The 22695-nt window shown below is 45.2% G+C and overlaps 1 protein-coding gene across 2 annotated transcripts in view; it reads right to left on the reverse strand.

Moving 5' to 3' along the window:
• Positions 1 to 22695, reverse strand: part of Gnal (G protein subunit alpha L) — a 137831-nt gene that overhangs the window by 86470 nt on the left and 28666 nt on the right. Inside the window, exons 1-4 of one of the 2 annotated variants that reach the window (XM_052155188.1) lie at positions 5919 to 6343; positions 5617 to 5689; positions 4568 to 4622; positions 4305 to 4424 (exon numbers count right to left, since the gene is read on the reverse strand). In XM_052155188.1, the coding sequence (XP_052011148.1) occupies positions 4305 to 4424; positions 4568 to 4622; positions 5617 to 5689; positions 5919 to 6063 (393 nt within the window). In that variant the 5' untranslated portion in view covers positions 6064 to 6343. Of the gene's footprint in view, positions 1 to 4304; positions 4425 to 4567; positions 4623 to 5616; positions 5690 to 5918; positions 6344 to 22695 lie in introns of those variants that run through there. The other variant, XM_052155187.1, reaches the window with a different exon arrangement.

Below are 22695 nucleotides of genomic sequence, written 5' to 3' on the forward strand. Positions count from 1 at the left end.
AGGATGACAGGTATTACCAACTACCTACCCCACACCAGCTCTGCACTTTCATTCTCATACGGCCTTCTTTGTCTTGAAAATATTCTAACGAAGCACATTTAAGAAGGAGCTAACACTCTCTCCATGTTTGGAAAAGAAAAATGACTCAAGTAGAGAAGTCACCTCAATGGTAGCTTTGTCCGGTGTTAGGCTGACAGATTTTGGGGGTGAGAGGCAGCCACAACATTTTCCTATTTGGTGGTCAATCAATCCTTTTATGTTGTCCTGCTTAACTTTTTGTCAAGCCTGTTTTTCCATCTCTTCCTTTGTAGATGTGCAGGTTGCTATATGAAATTTGATTGCAAGTACATGATATTGACTAATAAAAGGATTCTTGCATACTTCTTGAGTCTCAAACCAAGATGACATAAGGTCTGGATATGTCCATGAAAAACAAAAACTAACCACACAACTGTTAATTAATTATTTGTTCTTAAAGGCCACACCTTTCCTGTCCAATATAATTTATATTTTGTAGAGGATGTTTGCATTGGTTTTAGTTGACGTTAAAATTTTGCATACTGTGCTTGCCTTGTTTCCCAAAATTTTGTGGTTTTGGCAGCAGATTGCTTGTTAGAAAGCTATGAGGACAACTGGAGTTTTTGCTTCTGACATCTGGTGTGAAATCACCTTTTGCACTTTCTGACTTGTGAAAGGAATTGTGGTATCATTTAGGTTCAAGAGCATAATCTTTATCCCCTCGTATGTATTGTTCACCATAACCATGAATAATACCACAAACAGCAGTTTATGGAAATTCCCAAACCAGACAATCATTTTTATGACATTTGCCAATTTGCTTTAACAGTTGTTTTAAGAAGGCTTTTTGCGAGCCAGGCTTCCTTCCTTTTCCTGTCCCACATCCACCATCTTACCTACATTGGTACTTGCCCTCCCTCATACTCAAGAGCAGCCTCTTTGAAGTCTGGCCTCCCATCTTCTTACTCTGCAAGAGCCCAGGCTCCGCCCACAGCCCCCTCTCTCTGCTCAGGCTCCGCCCACAGCCCCTTTCTCTGCCCAGGCTCCGCCCATAGCCCCTTTCCTTTCTCTGCCCAGGCTCTGCCCACAGCCCCCCTCTCTCTGTCTCTCTCCGTCTCTCTCTGTCTCTCTCTGTCTGTCTCTGTCTCTCTGTCTCTCTCTCTCTCCAGGCTCCACCCATAGTCTCTTTCTGTCAATAGCCCCTTTCCTTTGCACTGTCACCTTTTCTCTTTTTGCTAAAAAACACGTCCCATGCGTTGAGGCGTGATTTTGCACTTTTTATTCTAAAAGTGACCTCTCTGAAAAACCAACTCTGTACAGTCATTCCTGGACCTTCACATGCGCACCATGGTGTGCGCACGCATCCCCCCACGTCTCTTTCTGTCTCCTCACCGTATCTCTCATACACGTGTTAAGTAAAATAAAGCTTTTCTTTTTCCTTTTTCTGTAACTCCTCTAAGCCTTTTCTGTCCCTTTGGGTCTGTGCTTTCTGTGTTTTCTTAGAGGCTGAGTCCAAGGCAAACCCAGGATCTTTCTGTGCCTTTCATATCCTCTTGTCTTGTCTCTGCCTCTTGGCTTTTCTTCACAACAGAGCCCGTGGAAAGCCCAGGATACTCTTGCTGCCTTTGGTCAGCATTCTCTCCTCTGCATGCCGGCTGATCTTTGCCAAGATTGCCACTTGAGTGGCTCTTCTTCGGGCCCCCCCACTCCAGCTCTGATTACCATTGTTTCACGGTGTCCAGCCATGATAACCTAGGCAGCCACTTAGCTACTGGAAACCCGGCCATCTCCTCAGGGTTTCTCCAAGTCTTCCTAATTGGCTCACCTCACGTGACAATCTCTGTGGAGAGGAACCCCAGCTTTCTGCTCTGCACTCCAACCCTCACATCAGGCTCTGCATGCCCACACCTGGGTGTCTTAATGGTGGTCTCCAGTTTCTCAGGAAAATAATACTTCTCATTCCTCCATCTTCCCAACCTGTTACTATTTTTTTGTGCAAAAATCCAGGCTCAGTGCCCACACGCAAAGAACAGACCAATGAATGACTCCATTTCCAAAATGTAACCCAACCCAGGACCCTTCCACTTGTCCCCAATAAAAGGCACCCCATACCGCTTTGTCTGTCATCTCATGTCTGGATAATTTCAGTCGGCTCTAAATGGCCTTCTATCTACCCTCAACACTTGCCTTCTACAAGCCGTTCTTCATACCTAGCCTGCATCCTGAATTTCACTCAGCATCCTCCAAATTCTTGCAAACAAGTAGTCTGAGCGTTTTCAATGAAAACTATGAAATGATGTCTCTGGAGAGAGTATGTATATTAAACAAGAAATAGCATTTTCAGAAACAATGTTTTCTATTAGTACTAAGTTCTTATTTTTATAAGTCTAGCTTTTTAAAATAAATAAAGCACTCATTTTATATGAACACAGACATGGAAAACCACAGCATGCTATGACAGAAAAAATTTTAAAAAACCCAACAGGGCAGGCCCTAATAGAGTTTGCCGCCACACTGCATTTTAATTACATTGGTATTAGTTGGTATCAAATCCTCTCTTACTTAATGGATAATTAAATGTGGCTTATGATAATTTTAGGAAAGCTTATGTTATGTAGAAAATGGTTCCTCAAGTTTTATGTTTTGATTAAAATATGTCAGACTTAACTCTAAAGGCACATCCACAGTTCACGAGGATGCCTGAGACAGATCGGAGGATTTTAGAAATAATCGTCTGTGAGTGCTGATGGACAGGGAGAAATTGACGCAGAACAGAGCGATTGGTCTTAACAACTCACATGTTGACAGTGACATTTTAAAGGCAAATGTTTGGGAATAGATGAGGTCTTTTATAGTGACTCTGGGAAACCATGACAGGACGGCCCACACCTGGAGCAGACGGAGAATATCACTCTCCATTTCATTTGGGGCGATTTCCTCAATGCATGAAATGGCACAGAGAACAGAGCAGGAGCCCCTCAGCTCCAGCTGGAGGTGGGATGCTTCCTGATGTGGCAGAAGCATCTGGCTACCTTTCACCCACATGACCATCTCCTTATCTTGTTCCCAGCTATCCATAAGTAAAGACACGGATCAGAGCCAACTCGTCCTTACCAGATGCCACGCTTCTTTTACTCCTGGCATCATTAGCAACTGCTTTTCAGAAACTGCATAGAGTTCTGGCTATATTTTGATGCTTATCAGAAGCAAAAAAAAATATACTAAAGGACAAAAATATAATGGATATTCGTGGATACAGAAAGAAAAAAGTAATCATACTAAAGAATGAAAATAATTTAAAAGGGTATTGTTAGTGTTTACTTTTAATTCCAGCACTTGAGAGGCAGAGGCAGTCGGATCTCTATGAGTTCGAGGCCAGCCTGGTCTATATAGTAAGTTCCAGGATAGTCAGGGTTATACAAATAAACTCAAAAAAAAAAGTTATCCATTAACTGACATGACACAGAGCCCCCAGAATGGAACTTTAGAGGAGGAGGATGGGAGGAGTATCACATGCACCAGGCCTTTAAGCCTCTGTTTACACAGTGGATTCTGTAAAATGGGTACTTAGAGGAAAGGTATCTACAAACCACCTTTCAGGCAGTGAAAACTCTGAAGTAGGGTGCTGGCAGGTATATAAATGTACACACTCACCCACAAAGATGCTTTTGCTACAACTGGGACAAAAATGACCCTCTCAGAAACTTAGTATACGGTTTGATTTAAATCTGCTACATCACAGTAGTAAACAATATTTTAACGATGTACAAATTCAACAAGAAGCAACTCCTACGGGCTGGTCTGCCTCTGGCACAAGCAATGTTGGTACAGGAAGGATGGAGAGCAGCAGCAACATCTGTCAGTGAGGCAGATGCAAACCTCACTGTATCTTGCTTGGTACAACACCCAGAAGGCTGGTCTGCGTTTCCTTACATCATGCACGCTATTGTGACCAGATATTTTTTTTTAATTTCCACCAAGGCAGTTATGCACCATAAGCTTTTTCTAATTTTCTTCATAAACTCATGTCATTTAGGTTTCTGTTGTATGCGACAATGCTTTAAACACGTTCAGGAAAAAGTGCCACCAACATTTCTGAAAGCCACTTAAGATATCCATAAAGACATTTCTTACAATCCTATTATTTTTTTTAATTTTACTATTTTTTTACCAAGCACAAAGGAAGCACCTATAAGGTTTGAGAAGTCATGCTACTTTTTAGAAGCCAACCTCATTAAAAGTGGGTCCACCGCTTATTTAAAGTATTTCAGGAGAGGTTTTCTTACCTGGGAATATTCAAAGTCAGTGATGGGGGCTATGCTCTTGATATAATCTGACCGAAACTGGTTTTCAGGGTTGGCCAGTGGAACTGGAGGTATTATAGTGCTCATTGCTGAAACGATTGTCTAAGATAGGATGAAGGAGAAAAACAAAACAGAGACATAACAGGTAAGGATCCTGCAAATGTATCAGAATATATCCTTTGAGTTTAGTCAGTCTAGCCTACTTGCAATACATCAGGTGAACGAACATTAAGGGAAGTCCTTACCACAATAGCATCTTTGACATTTTTCCTGATGTCCAGAATTTTCTGCTTCTTTTCCCTGCATTGAAAAAGAGGTTGTTACTGATTCCATTCATTTCTCACCGATAGAAGCCAATTAAGATTTTAAATTTCCAGTGAGTGAATGCAGCATCGTGTAGATCTGGTTTCATCAGAGGTCAGCACCAAGCTCCCCGACCCCCAGACATCTGCCAAGTTTTTATCCCAGAAATGAAAACATCACCACCCCCTCCAATTTGTGCTCTAAACAAATTGAATGTATCTGCTTTTGAAAAAAAAAAATCTACAGTTGAAACACCAAGGTCACAGAATCACAATAGTTATCATGGATAGTGCATACAAATATGACTCTACAGTTATAGTCCAGTCTATCTTTTATATTGAGAGTCAGAAATTGAAGTAGATGTAACCTGGTGTGCTATAGAGAAAGAGTGTATTGCAATACAGGTAGGCTTGCTAGAGGCAGTCCCGCACTGGTGGATTCAGCTAGCTGCAGATCAAAAAACATTTGGCAAAAACAAACGAACAAAAAGACAGTAGCTGCACTGAATGTGTGCAGACAGTTTTCCTTGTGATTATTCCCTAGACCATCCAACACGATACAGTTGCAGTTTTTATTAACACATTGCAGTAGGTACTGTGAATCATCTAGAGGGGATCCGAAGTAAACTGAAGAATGTTCATTGATGTTTTCCAACTAACATGCCACTTTAAGCAACAGATTCCAATATTCTTGTATTTCAAGGCCCCCCCCCCCCCACACACCCTTCAGATACTAATGGATAAGGAATTGGCTGAGGGTTCAGCACCACACCGATATTAGAGACCAATTGCCTCAAGAATTCCTAACAAATTGTACTTTGGCAAGCAGTTTACTTTTAAAACTAGACATGGCCAAAGAAGGATTTTGCCTTAATGGAGCAAATTCAATGCTAGATTTCGACCTCCCCACCACCTAGATCATTATGAACAGAATCGAGGAGATAGTACTTCTGAGAAATGACGCAGTTGACTTAGAATTTGGGTATCCTTACTCGGGGTTGAAGCCATTGACGTGCAGGATCCTCATCTGTTTGACGATAGTGCTTTTCCCGGACTCACCAGCCCCTGTGAACAGAAAGAAGGTGGTCATCATATCCTCCTAACGGACCATCCTGTCGGTACCCAACGTCTACTACTTTCGTAGTAGTTCGTTCGCCCCGGCCAGGCTCTGGCGCCCAGCGGTGCTCAGTCTGGTCTGGCAGACTACCCGTGCCGTGGCGGTGTGACCAGGACTGTGCACTCTGGGACACCGGGAGCCGCCGGGGTCGGGGCTACTGCACACCCCTGGCCTTACCCAGAAGCAGCAGGCGGTGAGTCGCTTTGTAAGCCAGGCGCTCTTTCTGCAACTGCTTCTCGATCTTTTTGTTGGCCTCGCGGCGTTCTTTTTCATCCACGCCCTGATCTTCCGCGGTCTTGCTGCTGTTGCCCAAACAACCCATGCCTGCTGGCTCGTACTCGGGTCAGGCAAGTAAGAAGGCGCACCAGAGCCAGCGAGACCCCGAGATATGCGCTCCGGCGACGGCGTCTCCGCTCTCTGATACTGAAAGAGACGGCCAGGTCTCCCGGGGATCCGCGATCGCACTGGCTTCTCCCTCCCCTGCCCACCGCACGCTCCCGGCTATCGGAGCCGGGAGGCAGGTGCGCCCAGGGAAACGCTCCTTGAAGGCAGGTCGTCTTAGGAACCTGCCGGGGAAACAGCGCACAGCGCGCACGGAGCCCCCCTGGCGCTGGGTTCTGCTGGAGACAGCAGGGTGGCGCTGTGCCCGGGCTCAGTCTGCTCCTGGCTCAGCACCGCCCCACGGAGATGCTGAGCGGGTGGTGCGCAACGAAAGCGAGGTCCTGCCCCTCGTAGTGGCTAAGCACAGCACTGAGGACCAGAGCTCGTACCAAAGATTCCCCAACAGGGCGACTGTGGCCACCTGTTAGACCGGATGGTTGCCCTGCTGTCTGATGTGCGTGCCCCCTGCGGGTCCCGCTCCCCTGGAAGGAGATGGGGACTGGGGTAGGGGTTAGCTTGGGGGCTCAGAGGAGCGTTTGCCTAACCTGGTGAGTCACAAGAGGGACACGGGGCGCTTGCTTACACGCTGGCCCGCGTGGCTTTCTCGCACCCTGCGCCCCTGTGCGTCTGGGCACGCGCTCCTCGCTCCGCTCCACTCCGACGCCTCCTTGCTCCCAGGCGACTGAGGACTCGGGATCATGCATATTCTATCAGGGAGGAGGATCGCTAGGAGGCTCACCAGTCACATCGCGTTTGCTCCCTTCAGCTTCTAGACTATTCCAGCTCGCCCCCGCTACCACCTTTCCAGCCCATCTTTACCTCCAGCCCCCGTTTTTCTTAGCAGTTCTGTCGAACAGTTCCACTGCTTTTCTAGAACACGCTCTGGTTTTGAACTTGACCTTAGAGCTGAGGAATGGGTGAGGAACAGGAGACAGGAACAACCTCCTGGCCCTTTATGAGAGAGCCCTTAACTTTGCTAAGTTCTGTGCTGTTTTGTGTTCCCAGTGCAAGTGCTGGGGATCAGCAGGACAAAAGGGGCGACCAGGCCCAGGTATTTGACTCCAGGACTGAGACCCGAAGGTGAGAGGAGTCCTAGAGAAACTGATGCTCCTCAGTGTGGAACCCAGTACACCTGGGTACTGGGCACCAAGTCCTACCAGCCCGTTCTCAGCTCGCTCCAGGTCTCCCATTTTCCCTTGCTGTCAGCGTGACCTGGCCTGTGTCCCGGAGAGCAGATACTGACTGGGTTTCTTTATCCTGTAGTCAGACCTCTTGGTCTCTGCTGCATCTCTTCTGGCTGCCTCCAGCTTTCTCGCTTGCTCCAATTTCCTTGTCCCTTCCTCCCTCCCTCTCTTTCTCCCCCCCCCTCTCCTGATGGGGCCTGTTTTCCTAAAGCATGCAAACACACCCCAACTCTGCTGGTTGCATACTTGGACCTTCAGTCCTCTCTCTCATTGGTTCCTCCAATCCTTCTTCCGGGGGCTCCTGTCCTGAACAGCTCCTGACTCCTAAAACTTCAACCCCAGTAGCCGGAGCAGAGAATATCCTCACCAGAATTTCCAGTAGATTTGGAGATGTCTGGTCCCTGTCCTCTCAGGAAAACTAGTTCAGTCAGATCCTCTCCTCGAATCTTGGCCTTTAATTGCCACACACCACCATCTGAGTTTTGCTCATCTCGACCTAGCGGATTTCAGAGACATAAGGATTGGCCACTGTGACTATCCACACCTCCAACCTGCATACCTTCTCCCTGCTTTCTTTGGATTTTCTAAACCACAGAGAATGGAAGTGATCCTGGTTCTTCTTCTTCTTCTTCTTCTTCTTCTTCTTCTTCTTCTTCTTCTTCTTCTTCTTCTTCTTCTTCTTCTTCTTCTTCTTCTTCTTCTTCTTCTTCTTCTTCTTCTTCTTCCTTTTCCTCCTCCTCTTCTTCTTCTTCTCCTCTTCCTCCTCCTCCTTCTTCCTCTTCCTCTTCTGCCTCCTCCTCCTCTTCCTCCTCTTCCTCTTCTTCTTTCTCCTTTCCTCCCTCCCTCCTTTTTCTTTCTTTTTTCTTTCTTCCTTCCTTTCTTCCTTCCTTCCTTCCTTTCTTTCTCTCTTTCTTTCTTTCTTTCTTTCTTTCTTTCTTTCTTTCTTTCTTTCTTTCTTTCTTTCTTTCTTTCTTTCTTTCTTTCTTTCTATCACAAAAAGTTCCTGTGTCCTGTTGGATGCTTCCTACATATGCACCCTGTCCTCTGTCGCCACGATGGTCTTTGGTCACTAGTTCTAAGCACAATTTGATCTCAGCAGCAGAGGCCTGTTTCCATTGGCTCCAGTCTTAATCACATGCAGCCTGCCTTGTTGCTTTCACATTGCTAGTGTGACTCTACCACGGTCCCCATCTGCAAACTCCTTCCCTGGGTCTTCTAGACCTCGGCCTTCAACCACCGCTCCTCCCCCTCCTCCCTCCTTCCTAACAAGGTAGGTCAGATGCACTGCTGGTCTTCTCTGGGAGAATACCTATGGCCCCTTCTCTGGATCAACTCCTAATTATCCTCTTTGGCTTCAATGTCTCCCTGTAGCCACACTGTGTTCGTAAGGCTTCTCTAGAGGAACAGAAGAGACACATGACTATAGACTAAAGGGGATTTATTAGATTGGCTTATATGACCTGGCTTGTGTAGCTTGGAATGGGCACATGACTAAATATATACTAAAGGGACTTTATCAGATTGGCTTACAGACCCTGGCTTGGGTCACTTGACAATGGCAGTCTGATGCTGAGAGGCTGACTCTGTCAGTTGCTCAGTCCACGAGACTGGATATCTCAGCAGCACCAGTCATGCGCTGGCCATCTGAAGAGCTCCCGGAGAGCTGCTGGTCCTCAGATTACTTTCGAAAAAGCTTGTTCTAATCTCAGCAAAGGAAAGCTTCAGGAACAGGGTGAATGAGTTTATCAGTGAGAGTGAAGGCAGGCAGGCAAAAAAAAAAAAAACCCAAAGCTTCTTTTTTCCATCTGAAGGTGCTGCCCACATTTAGGGTGGGTCTTCCTGCTTCAAACTGCTGACTAAGAAAGCCCCTCGCTGGAGTGCCCAATGGCTTGCTGCTTTAGTAGATTCCAGATCCAGTCAAGTCGACGACCAAAATGAGCCACCACACATCCCTAGATGCCCCTTTTCGTATCTCACAGAGTCCGTGGTCTTCTTCTCATTTATCACGTCTGATGCATCCAACTTCACTAGACTGTGGGCACCTTGGGGGCCAGGCTGGGCACCTCCTGCGCCTGTACCCACAGTAGTGTCCGAGCCAGAGATCCACTGTGAATATTTATTGAATGCAAGAAGAATTCACAAAAGCCAGAGACAGTTCTTGGCTGAGGCATGGGCTGTTGTGACAGGAATTTCTTAGATTCATATTTCTCTAGTGTAGCATTATATTGAAAAGAAAAACACTCCCTCACCTTACAAACAAAAGCAGCAGCTTCTTGGCATGGGTAGATTATAAACACGCAGAGCCACGCTCCATTTGAACCGTGTTCAACGCTCTGTTTTTGTAGAAAACTATTTAGCACAGTTGTCACATTTGTGAGTGTGCTAACACAGGTATCAACCTAGAAGACACCGTAACTATTAGGACAGGAAGGAAGTCAGGATAAAATATAGATGCATAGTATTGTAAATGTGGCTGTGTAAGGGTTTGTCCATTTGTAAACACCAAGACATCTATACATTGTTTAAAAAAGGTGGAAACCTCCTGGGCATATACCCAGAGGATTCTTCAGCATGCAATAAGGACACATGCTCCACTATGTTCATAGCAGCCCTATTTGTAGTAGCCAGAAGCTGGAAAGAACCCAGGTGTCCTGCAACAGAGGAATGGATACAAAAAATGTGGTATATTTACACAATGGAGTACTATTCTGCCATTAGAAACAATGAATTCATGAAATTCTTAGACAAATGGATGGAGCTGGAGAACATCATACTAAGTGAGGTAACCCAGTCTCAAAAGATCAATCATGGTATGCACTCACTGATAAGTGGATATTAGCCTAGAAACTTTGAATACCCAAGACATAATCCACAAATTAAATGATGTCCAAAAAGAATGGAGGAGTGGGCCCTGGTTCTGGAAAGACTCAGTGCAAGAGTATAGGAGAATTCCAGAACAGGGAAGTGGGAAGGGGTAGATGGAGGAACAGGGGGAGGGAAGAGGGCTTATGGGACTTTCGGGGAGTGGGGACCCAGAAAAGGGGAAATCATTTGAAATGTAAATAAAAAATATATCAATTAAAAAAAGTGGAAACAAAACAGATTTTATAAAACAGTTGTAAATGGGGGTGAGGGGAGGAAGAGATTTAGATTAGATTTCCAAACACTTATTTAATGTGATACTCAGTTACTCTAAAAGTATAGCAAAAGGTAATAGTTTGATCAGATATATAAACTAGGGTTATAGTCAAAGTGATGTATTGTAACATTGTGGCTTCTGTTTCTTGAGAGTTTTTGGTTGTTAGTTTTGCATGTGACAAAGGAAAAACAAGGGGAGCACCCTCATAGAGGCAGGGGGAGGAGGGATGGGATAGGGGGTTTCCAAAGGGGGGACCTGGAAAGAGGAAAACATTTGAAATATAAATAAAGAAAATATCCAATAAAAATCAAAGAACAATAAAAAAAGAGGGCAAGAAATGACTCCAGTGGGGTGCTTTCAACACGTAAGTGTCTGAAGTCTCTTCATTTTCTTCCTTACTCTCTAGCCCCCCACACTTTCTGTAAAACTTGAAAATAGGAAGCAAAAACCCTCAACTGCTCTAAATTATGCAATTAAAGTTGATTTTTTTTTTTTATAAATGGGAACTTTGGATCACTGTATAGATTGGTAAGCTTGATTCCACATTACCTATTGTGAAATAAACTGTGTGAGGCAGAAAAAAATTAGGGTTATAAAATTTAAGGATTAAATACGTGGATGTAACAAAAACCAGACCACACCGCACCCAGAAAGTTAGTAGATACTGTGCTAGCACACACATGGGAAAGGTGGCTTCTGGCTGTTGTGCAATGGCTGGTACAGTCCTAAGTCCTGACTCTAGGAAAAATTTTTAGTGCAAAATATAGGAATTATTGTCACTATTATTTTAAGAGCTCAGAGTGGCGACTTAGAAGGGTGACTGTCTGGCTCAAAATCTGTCCAGTACAATCGTGTGTGCACCAGGACACTGCTAACTCGCATGAGCCATAGTCTAAATCTCTAATTTGTGATGGTGCCTGCTTTGTTAAGTGATTTTAGTGATAAGTGTAAAGATAGTTTCAGCCTGCTTTAGGTTCAAGGCCTCCCTTCCCCTCTCCCTCCCTCCCTGTGCCCCTCCCTCTCTTCTCTTCTTCCTGCCCCACCTCCTCTTCCTCCTCTTTGTCTTTGTAATCAAGCCCAGAGACTCGTGCATGCAAGAGCCCTTCCATTGAGTTACACTCTTTGCCCCCAAACTTCAAAAGTTTTAAATCAAATAATCTGTCTTTTGCTCTTATACCCCTATCCATATTTCCAAAAGTTGAATCAGAATCCAAACTATTCACTGGTTCATCTAGAGCCAGGGAGCAGAGCTGTAGCGTCACTCAGAAAACTGATTTGTGGTCAGAGCAATGAAAGCATCTGTTGCTAGGCAACCTGAACAAGGTAGCCCTAAGAGGCTCCCCAGGCAAGGCACTTAATGCCTACAGGGTCTACGGGCAGCCCTATTTGCCTTACCAGCAGAGGGCGCCAGCATACGTGATCCAGTAAAAGAGGGAGAGGGATATGAAAGGAAAGGCCTTTGAGATCTGTGGGGTTTGAAGGAAAATGGCCACCATACCCATAGCCTATGAGTGGCCCTTTAGTGGTCCATAGAGAGTGGCACTATTAGGACAAATGACCTTGTTGGAGGCGTGTCACTGGGCGTGAGCTTCGAGGTTTCAGAAGCTAAAGCCGGGTGACTCTTCCTGCTGCCTGCCTACATCCAGGTGTAGCACTCCCAGTTCCTTCTCCAGCGCCATGTCTGCCTGCGTGCTGCCATGCTTCCGGCCATTGACAATGGGTTAAACCACTGAACTGTACACCAGCCTTAGTTAAATGTTTTCTTTTATAAGAGCTGCCTTGGCTATGGTGTTAGGTGTTTATTGCTTCACAGCAATAAAATCCTAAGACGAGGTTCAAAGACAAAGGTAACCAAGTCTGTTCCCCTTATACTGAGGATAAAGATACGTAGATTGTTTCAAAAGTCCGATTTAAATCTCTTACATTCTTTTTTGTTTTACAAATTTAAAATAATGACTTAAAAGTTTCTATTTGCTTTAGTCCCTCAGAATGAAGATCGCTTACACTGAAGCGAGTCACAACTTCTCTCTGGTGAACTGGGAACGATGTCTAGGAAAGCAGGAAGGCATTGCACTTTCTTCTCCGGCAGTTCCCTGAAACTATTTAATTAGCAAGTAGGTGAAAAACATTCAGCGTGGCTGTTTCAATTAGAGACAGCCCTAGATTCAGGAAATGAGAGCAAATCTAAAAAACAAAAACTATCGCAAGAAATGTTAGGTGCTACCTGTGAGTGAGAGAACTCAGCTTGTTGTTCTGCTGTATTGGTACTTCAGATGATATTAAAGACCTTTGGTGTGGGCTCATCAAATGTTCTAGGAACAGAACAATCATGAAAGTTGAAGAGTCACTAATTTCAGAGCAAGGACAGTGGTTGGAGAAACTGCAGCCAGTCACCAGCTCACAAACTAGGCCCTGTGGTAGCACAGGCTATCCCATGCAGAAGCTCACAGCTGCAGCCAGCCACCAGCCCACAAACTGGGCCCTGTGGTAGCACAGGGTGTCCCGTGCAGGAGAAGCTCACAGCTGCAGCCAGGTAGCAGCTTACAAACTGGGCCAGGCTATCCTGTGGTAGTACAGGCTATCCCATGCAGGAGACCCTGCACAACAAATTGCACAGCTGCCTGTTGTTTTAGCTGACCACTTAGAGTCTTGGTGGAAATAAGGAAATAGGCTGTCATTCAGTTTCAGCAGCCGAGATCACTGTATGGCCTAATTATAATACACATAGAAAGTATTATGGCACATTTTAACTTTTTTTTTAAACAGAAAAGCAGAGAAATAGATTCAAGTTTCCTTTTCTGTACATACTTTGAGATCAAATATTTTAAAATTTATTGAAATGATGTGTCTCCTTTTTTTCTTACTCCTACAACAAAAGTAATATGAAGTAGCTGTGAAAGGCACCTTCCACAAAGGATTAGAAACTGACAGCTTTAAACACCAAAATAGCAGCACATCAGTGGGGAAAGGACGCTAAATGTCACTGACTTCTCTCTGTGTCCAAAGCTTGGGATTATGGTGTCCCTGTTAGAATATTCACTGTGGCACGGGGTTTATCAACTGTGCATGACATGAGGTAGGAGACTGCCAAAGACATTAGAAAAACAAATTCAATACAACAAAATATGCCATAGAAGGGAATTGGCAAACAGAATGGAGCCATAAGGGTTTTTGGTCCAGAAATCCTGGGAAAGCCGCCAAACTCAACCAGGCCCTGTCATGTTTGAGTGAGTGTTTTCCAAAGTCTCTGTGTTAGTAAGAGTTTGGTTTCCTGGCCAGAGGACAAGTGCAAAGTGGGTAGAGCCCAGTGGGGGAGGGAGTGTGTCTTCTGGTCACTGAAGGTATGCGCTCAAAGGAACATTGAGACTCTAGCCTCTTTTTCTTTTACATCTTGGCCAAGATATATATGTGTGTCTGTTTCTGTCACTGTCTCTGTGTCTGCCTTCTGTCTGTCTGTCTGTCCCTGTCTCTATCTGTCTGTCCCCGTCTCTCTGTCTCTGTCTGTCTGTCTGTCTGTCTGTCTATCTGTCCCTGTCTCTCTGTCTCTGTCTGTCCATCTCTGTCTGTCTGTCTTCTGTCTGTCTGTCCCTGTCTCTCTGTGGCTGTCTTCTGTCTGTCTGTCTGTCTGTCTCTCTCTCTCTCTGGATTTTTTGCTGAGTGGTGCCATCAATGGAACGAGACACTGATGGCCTAAAACATTCACAGCTGTGAGAAAGTGAAGTTGAGATTCCATAGTCTGTTTCTGCACCGATTCTGACAAATACCAACTCTGAGGCAGAGGCGGTTGGCAGAGGCACATCTAGGGACTAGAGTATTTTAAGAAAAACTGCATGTATCACAGTGACATTTGAAACATATTTTACAAGCCACACATAAAACAAAAGGGCTCAGCGATGTAGCAGAAGGCCGCATCAGAACAATGTCAGTCAGCACCCTGGGGGTTTTGTTGTGCTCTAACCTTAAGAAGTCAAGCAAACTTTAGGGCTCCAGCAGATAGATATCCAGTACAAGTTGTTTAATAAAAATATTGAAACACTAATGTGAAGTTAAAAAAAAATTCTACCAAGATTGAAGGATACTCTCTCTTCACTAATTAACAATGGCTACATGAAATAATATTTAAAAAAAAACTTTGCAAACCAATATAAGCTATATGAACAAGGCATGTATTTTAAGAAATATCTTATGTTTTAAAAATTAGTTTCAGTATTTAGAGATGGTTCTAGTCAAGTATTTCTATTTCCAAACCTTTCTTATGAAGTGAATCCAATTCTACAAAGTCCCTACATTGGATGAGAGAGGGGGGAGGAGGATGGGAAGGGAGAGGGGGGAAGGGAAGGGAAGGAAAGAAAGGAAGAGGGAAAGGGAGAGGGAGACAGAGGGAGAGGGAGGAAGAGAGAGATTTTGCATTTTAAATGCAGGACACTGCTTCTGTATCTTGTGTTGGTGACAACTCATATGAGACTCAGAACTGTGAGAGCTGTCCCCGCATGGATCCCAGCAGTAGCATACTGACTCTGGACTTCAGGGCTGTCTGCCTGCACACATTTGTTCTTGTATGACAGTAGACTGCGAGGAAAGCTAGTTGACAGCATCTCAATTCATATGAGCCCAGTAGAGGCTCATAGACGTGAGCATGTGTCCTCTCTTCCTCATGCCATCATGTATAAGGGCAAACCAGGCATGGTGACTCACGTCTCCAAGTCTCAGCGCTTACGAGGCTGAGGCAGGAGGATTGACATGGATTTCAGGTTAGTGTGGTTAGGCTAGCCTGAGCTTCAGAGTGAAATTTTCTTTTGTCTCAAAAACCTAAATGAGTGAATGAATAAAGAAATGAAAACTGAAGAAAACTATAAAAGCAGTTTCTTATGCTCATGAACAGCTGTAAGATAAGCTATAGGCAAAGTAGGTTTTTTTTTAAATTGGATATTTTATTTATTTATATTTCAAATGTTATCCTTTTCCCGGTTTCCCCTCCAGAAACCCCTTATCCAATCTTTCCTCCCCCTGCTTCTATGAGGGTGCTCACCCACCCTCCCACCCACTCCTGCCTCCCTGCCCTGGCATTCCCCTATACTGGAGCATGAAGTCTTCCCAGGACCAAGAGCTTCTTCTCCCATTGATATCGACAAGGCCATTCTCTGCTACATATGCTGTTGGAGCCATGGGTCCCTCCATGTGTACTCCTTGGTTGGTGGTTTAGTCCCCGGGAGATTTGGGGATACTGGTTGGTTGATATTGTTGTTCCGCTTATGGGACTGCAAACTCCTTCGGCAACTTCAGTCCTTTCTCTAACTCCTCCTTTGGGGACCCCACGCTCAGTCCAATGGTTGGCTTGCAAGCATCTGCCTCTGTTTCAGTCAGGCTCTGGCAGAGCCTCTCAGGAGACAGCTATATCAGGCTCCTGTCAGCAAGCACTTTTATTTTAATTCTTTTTTTTTTAAAAGATTTATTTTATTATTTATATGAGTACACTGTTGCTGTCTTCAGGCACTCCAGAAGAGGGCATTGATCCCATTACAGATGGTTGTGAGCCACCACCATGTCGTTGTTGGGAATTGAACTCAGGACCTCTGGAAGAGTAGTCTGTGCTCTTAACCACTGGGCCCTCTTTTTAGACCTCTTGGCATCCACAATAGCGTCTGGGTTTGGTGACTGTAGATGGGAAGCATCCCCAGGTGGAACAGTCTCTGGATGGCCTTTCCTTCAGTCTCTGCTCCACACTGTCTTCATATTCCCTCCCTTGAGTATTTTGTTCCTCCTTCTAAGAAGGACAGAAGTATCCACACTTTGGTCTTCCTTCTTCTTAAGCTTCATGTGGTCTGTGTCTTGTCTCTTGGATATTCAGAGCTTTTGGACTAATACCCACTTATCAGTGAGTGCATACTGTGTGTGTTCTTTTGTGATTGGGTTACCTCACTCGAGATGATATTTTCTAATTCCATCCATTTGCCTAATAATTTCACGAATTCATTGTTTTTAATAGCTGAGTAGCATTCCATTGTGTAAATGTACCACATTTTCTGTATCCTTTCCTCTGTTGAAGGATATCTGGGTTCTTTCCAGCCTCTGGCTATTTATTATAAATAAGGCTGCTATGAACATAATGGGGCATATGTCCTTGACTTCTAATTCACAAACCCAAACCTAAAATGGTATAAAATCTTAAGGATTTCTGGATGCTGACATGATACCCCAGTGGAAAATTCCCCACCTGACTTCAAGTGACAGGTTGAACTTGAAGCACAGATACACTGAAAATTCAGCACAGAGTTACCTTCAGGCTGTGTGTGTAGGGTGTACATGTAACAAGTTAATTTAGTATTAAGACTGTAGTCTTACCTGAAAGCTACGATTATCTCATGATGTGTACATGTGTGTCTTAGTCTGCATTAGTTGTTAACTTCACACAGTCCATATCACATGAGAAAAGACTCTCAGTTGAGTAATGATAATTAAGTTGGTCTGTGAAGGGTTGTTTGGACTGCCTCCTACAACAATGTAGGAGGGTCCAGTCCACGGTGGGTGGCACCATTCTCTAGGCAGATAGTCCTAGGCCGTAAAAGAGAGCTAGCTAAGCATGGGTCTGTGAGTCTCTCAGTTGAGTAATGATAATTAAGTTGGTCTGTGAAGGGTTGTTTGGACTGCCTCCTACAACAATGTAGGAGGGTCCAGTCCACGGTGGGTGGCACCATTCTCTAGGCAGATAGTCCTAGGCCGTAAAAGAGAGCTAGCTAAGCATGGGTCTGTGAGTCAGTCAGCAAGCAGCATTCCTTCATGGATATTGTTTCAAATTCTTGCTTGAATTCCTGCCCTGACTTTTCCCCCCTGATGGATTGTGACCCAGAAGTGTAAGTCATATAAACCCCCTTTCTTCCCAAGTTGCTTTGGATCAGAGTGATTTGATCACAGCAACAGAAAAGAAGCCAGAACAGTATACAAATATTCCAAAATCTAAAACTTACCAAATCTAGAAGGCATTGCGAATAGGCAACATGCAACATCTATTCCCCAAGCATTCTGAGAGCCAAGTGTGACAGTGTGTGTGCACCGACATATCAATAGTGCCAAGTGGGAGGATCTGGCAAACAGGGAAATGCTTCAAGGGGAAAGAGAGACCCTGGCACTGCTTGAACAGTGTGTGTTGGGACAAGAAAAGATGTGCTTGGCAGGCGAGGACGAAGTAGAAATGGAGACGTGAGAACAAAGGTAAGGACAGGGGCTTGCCAGATACAGGATGGACCGAAGTGACGACCAAGTCAAGGTTGGCTGACACATGGACAGCACGGCGACATTTCCTAAGCTATAACCTCTCTGGTGGAGTGCCTATTGGCAAGAACATTCAGAATCCTTTTCTATGCTGTGACTGCCTTGGGAATGGCTGAGGGCAATGGGATCCAGCCCGTAGGGTTGTGATGAGAACGGTTTGAATGAATCCACTTTTCACAGTGTGTAGTAGATGGTAATTTCTCAGTAAACCTAGTAAATATTATCATTTAGTATCAATTGAACAGAGAGATATCCATTAGTCTTCCAGACAAGGCACCATACTGACGTCTTTAAGAATTCCTTTTTTTTTTTTTTTTTTAATTAGGGCAGACTCATTCAAGGTGAATTATCGCACATTCCACAGGGATTTCCTGACCTTCGTGCAGAATTATCGCACATTCCGCAGGGATTTCCTGACCTTCGTGCAGCTAAGGACATAAAGGCAACGAGATATGTATCTATGCATGCTTGATAAGGGAATGTGACCTGTGCAGAATGGAGGACGAGTCGGCTTTAGGATGGAAAGGAACTGATATGCACTAGGACGTGAATCTTGAAGATATCACGTGAAGAGGACCAATCAGTCACAGAAGGACAAATGCTGCACCATCCCACACAACCCCATATCCAGTCAACAAATAAAGACAGAAAACAGAATTGTGGGGGGCTGGAGAGATGGCTCAGCGGTTAAGAGCACAGACTGCTTTTCCGAAGGTCCTGAGTTCAAACCCCAGCAACCACATGGTAGCTCACAACCATCTGTAATGGGATCTGACACCCTCTTCTGAAGTGTCTGAAGACAACAACAGTGTACTTACATATAATAAATAAATATTTAAAAAAAAAAAGGAAGAAAAGAAAATGGAATTGTGATGCCCCGGTGCCTCGAGGAGGGGGTGAGGAGGCGTGGTTTAACGAAGGCAGGGTTTCAGTTCCGGAGAATGACGAAGTTCTAAGCACAGACTGTGGGGACGGTTTACAACGGTGTAGGTGTGCTTAGTGTCGCCGAATGGGACAATTACGAGTGGTTAAAATGGCACATCATATAGATATTTTATTAAAATGAGAGAAGGAGAAGAAGGAGCGGTGTGGTGTCTCTGGTGTGGTGTCAGTAGAAGAGAGATTCTTCAGGAGTGAGAACACAGGTTTATAGTTTCAGAGAGGGCTTCTCTCAACTTAACCCTGCCCCTCCAAAAAGAACGGGCTCTACTCCACAGCACAGACTGACCTCAAATTCATGGTCCTCCTGCCTCAGCCTTTTGAGTGCTTCATCACTGTTAACATTTTGTCTGGGCTCTGCCTCAGTTGCCAGGCAATGGCCAGGCAAGCCTGATTTACTATAAAGGGGCTGCTTGCCCCCTCTGCTCTCTCTTGCCCTTTTGCTCTCAGTCTGTCCTCTCGCCCCTTCCCCCCTCTTCCCATTTCTCTCCCCCTTTCTCCATGTCTGGAGATCATTTCTCTCTCTCTCTCTCTCCTCTCTCCCTCTCTCTGCTTTTCTCTGCTTCTACTACCCTCTCAACTCCCCTCCCCATGTCCTGAATAAACTCTATTCTATAATAACCAGTCGTGTGTGTGTGTGTGTGTGTGTGTGTGTGTGATGCCTCAGCCTGGGCCCATGGAGGCAGTCCTTCCCGTACACTTTACCGCACCTCCACTAAACGTATTGCTTCTCTCTTTATCTTTTTGTAAAACACAACGTGATTATCACCACCTCCCGCGTTCTGACTTCTGAGCAGCTTCCTTCTCCTGAGGCACTTTTACTCCAGCATTTGGTCCTCACTAGAGGACTGCAGTGTATAGAATAAGGGGCGGCTGGAGGCCGCGTGGGTCCTTTAAACTTCATCATTTCACCATCCATCTCTCATGAGGCCTATTTGTAAAATTAGATTTTATTTCTACAGTGCCGAGGATCAAACCTAACCTCTCTCCACTCTAGGGAAGCGTTCCCTCACCGAGTTGCACCCATAGCCCCACGACAGCATGTAAGAGAGTTGTACCATACCCTTGGCGCATTGCTGGCCCTTGTGATTGTGAACAGATGTTATCCCTGACTTCAGATATCAAGATGGTCTTGTCAAGTAGAAAAGCCTGACATCGGGTTCTGTGATTTCTATCCAGATTACAGTGGGAACACGCAGGGATACGTGTGCTCAGTTCTAAATATGTAGAAAACAAAATCCCTGCTTTCCCAGAGAAACTTCCACTAAGCTGTGTGAGCCGCTGTTCACCTTAGGTTTAAAAAGACAGCGCAATGGAGCTGACTTCCCGAACCGCATTTAATCCTCACCAGATGAACATTACTGTCTACAGTTCTGTCTGAAGGTCACGTGAGGGACTGGGCAGTGGGGAGAGTCCCACTCCCAGGAGGACCTGGAATCTGACTCCTGATACACTGCAAGAAACCATGCCATTTTCTTTCCTGCTGTTGCAGATCAAGCCTGCCTCCCACTCATTAGGGAGATTAATCTGCATATAATGACGGTTGAATTAATTATCTCTCTGCCCAGTTGCCTTAGCAACTGGTTTCTTTTAGAATTTTGGTTTAGTTACAGAGTTGAGAGCCACCATATTCTGCATGATTGGGTATCAGGTTAAATATGAAATCAAACAGAACAGAAACTCATTTTATCCCGGGCACCAATGACGTTCCTTTCTTGGAAAACTCAGTATCCTCAAACTCAGCGGTGGTGAATAAGTGAGAGAGAGCCCAACACACACCTGTGCACTGTAGAGTTCGCACACTGATGTTTTTCATCTTGTGCTTTGCATTTCTTTCCAAGACTTTAAATTGCAGCTAGGGTTCGGGATATATGGCTCAGACAGGAATCTTCCTTGTATGTGGCTGGGGGTTCAGTCCCTAGCTCCCAAAAAAATTAAAGAGAAAGGAGATAAAAGAGGAACCCACAAAGGTTGACATCCAAGAGGAATTCTCTCATTCCAGAAAAATCCTAAACAAAGATAGGTAAGCCATTGGGTAAGCAGATGCAGAGGTGTGGTTGACAGGAAGCATATAAATATGGCGTATAAATATGGAATTGGAGGAGCAAAAACAAAGACAAAAACAAAACACAGAGGTCCTAGGAACAGTATGAGGCCACACTCATCACTAGGTTGGCTCAGGCCTCTGTGTGCCTGTGTGTGTCTCTGTCTGCTGAGAAGAGCCAGGAAGTTAAGATTGCCCTGTAATGGCAGGACTTACTCATGTGTCACTCTTTGGAGTGACAGCACAGGTTTGTGGTCTCAGGAGGCTGTCTTTCCACTTGAACAGGGTCTCATAGGTAGGCAGGGACAAGTGGGCACCTTGGGCAGCTAACTGTGCTCACGTTGTAGCATTGACTTGGCAGTACAGGCTGCACATGGCCAGCAGCCGCAGGGACTACCATCCTGCAAGCCACACACAGTTTCGAGATTTGAACTCCAGGCTAAGAGGCGGGCAGCTTCTCTGTTCTGAGCTGCAGCAGGCTCTGGAGGCTCTGCCACTTCTGTATCTCCAAAGATGCTGCCTCTGACTGCTAAGAGGCTGTCCCTGACACCCAGTGCTGGCTCCTGGGACTGCAGAAGGCTCAGTGGTGAAGACAAAGTCCGGGGTACTTTCTCAAAGCCATTCCTGATCAATGTGGCAGGCACAGAGTGCCTCCCCAGTTGCTGCTGGCTCTGACACACCACTACCACCCAGTGGTTTTCTGAGCCCTCCCCCACACTTTTATAAATAAGCCCTTGCTAAACTGGTTTAGATCGTTTGTTATTTTGCCCCCCAGGATCTCCACTGAACAATGCCTTCCTCTGAGCTGATGGCTCTAGGGGAGGCTCATGACTGAAGACCTGGTTCTCAGATCCCAGTCCTAATCTGTCAGTGTTTTGTTTAGTTGAGAACCTGTACGGCTGTACAGGCTCTGTGGTCTCAAGAGGAAGATGAGCCAGTGGGCTGGAGATGTGCAAAGGCGGATAGATGCTCAGCTGAACCCAATTCCGAGAGCCCAAGACCCAGCACTACCCGGAGAGAAAACAATCCAAAAGAAGAGCGTCAGGGCAAGCATTTTGGTAAAGTTGCAAGGCCCTGTTGTTGATAAATCAGAGTGAAAGAGATGAAAAATGACTCGAGATTATCAGAAACTAACCCCAAATAAATACATCCAGCTTAACACATGCGTATGTCATTACTGTTCGGAAGAAAGCTATTTTTCCACCTCATCTGTAGAGATTTTAAAACCACACACAGTGAGTGTGTACAGGAGCCCCCAGATGACTGGCCAGCAGCCAACACATGTGCGTTTTAAATGTGAAATGATGTCGGGCTTGCAGGGGTGCTGCAAGAAGTGTGGAGGGGTTTCCTGTGCACTCAGTACCCGCACGCCCACACCGGCAGCCTTTCGAAGCACTCTGTTTTCATAATCACTCATTCCCTGCTCCCCCACCCCCAACTATTTGAAAGGATGCTGTGACATTATGCTTCAATGTCTACTTGCTAAGGACAAGTGTCTCTTACGTAGTGACAGGACTCTGTTAACTCATCTAGTCTAGGTCTGAAGCTCACCAAGGATGCTCTGCTTATAAGACATGATCTGAGTGTGCCCCCGACAAAGGCTCTCGCTACTTGGTGTGGGCGTGTGAGAGGTAGCAGAACCTTTAAGAGGTGGAGGAGTTGAGTAGAGGGGTGTTGGTGGCATGATCTTTGGAAGGGATTCTGAAGCAGCTCTTGTGGGGCTCCGGTTAGATTTCATGAGACTGAAGAATTAGAGTAGAGCTTCCCTGCTCTTTCTGGTCTTCTGTAGCTATCTTTCTCATCACTGTAATCTTTTCCTTCCTCACGGTCTTCTATCACGATGCCCTCGCCACAACACCCTCACTTCTAGGTGGTTTTGTGCTAGTTGGACTTTTTCTTTTCTTTTCTTTTTTTTTAAGATTTATTTATTTTTTTATGAGTGCACTGTAGCTGTCTTCAAAGACACCAGAAGAGGGCATTGGATCCCATTACAGATGG

The sequence above is a fragment of the Apodemus sylvaticus genome, chromosome 13 (genome assembly GCF_947179515.1).
Source record: "Apodemus sylvaticus chromosome 13, mApoSyl1.1, whole genome shotgun sequence".
Taxonomy (NCBI): domain Eukaryota; kingdom Metazoa; phylum Chordata; class Mammalia; order Rodentia; family Muridae; genus Apodemus; species Apodemus sylvaticus.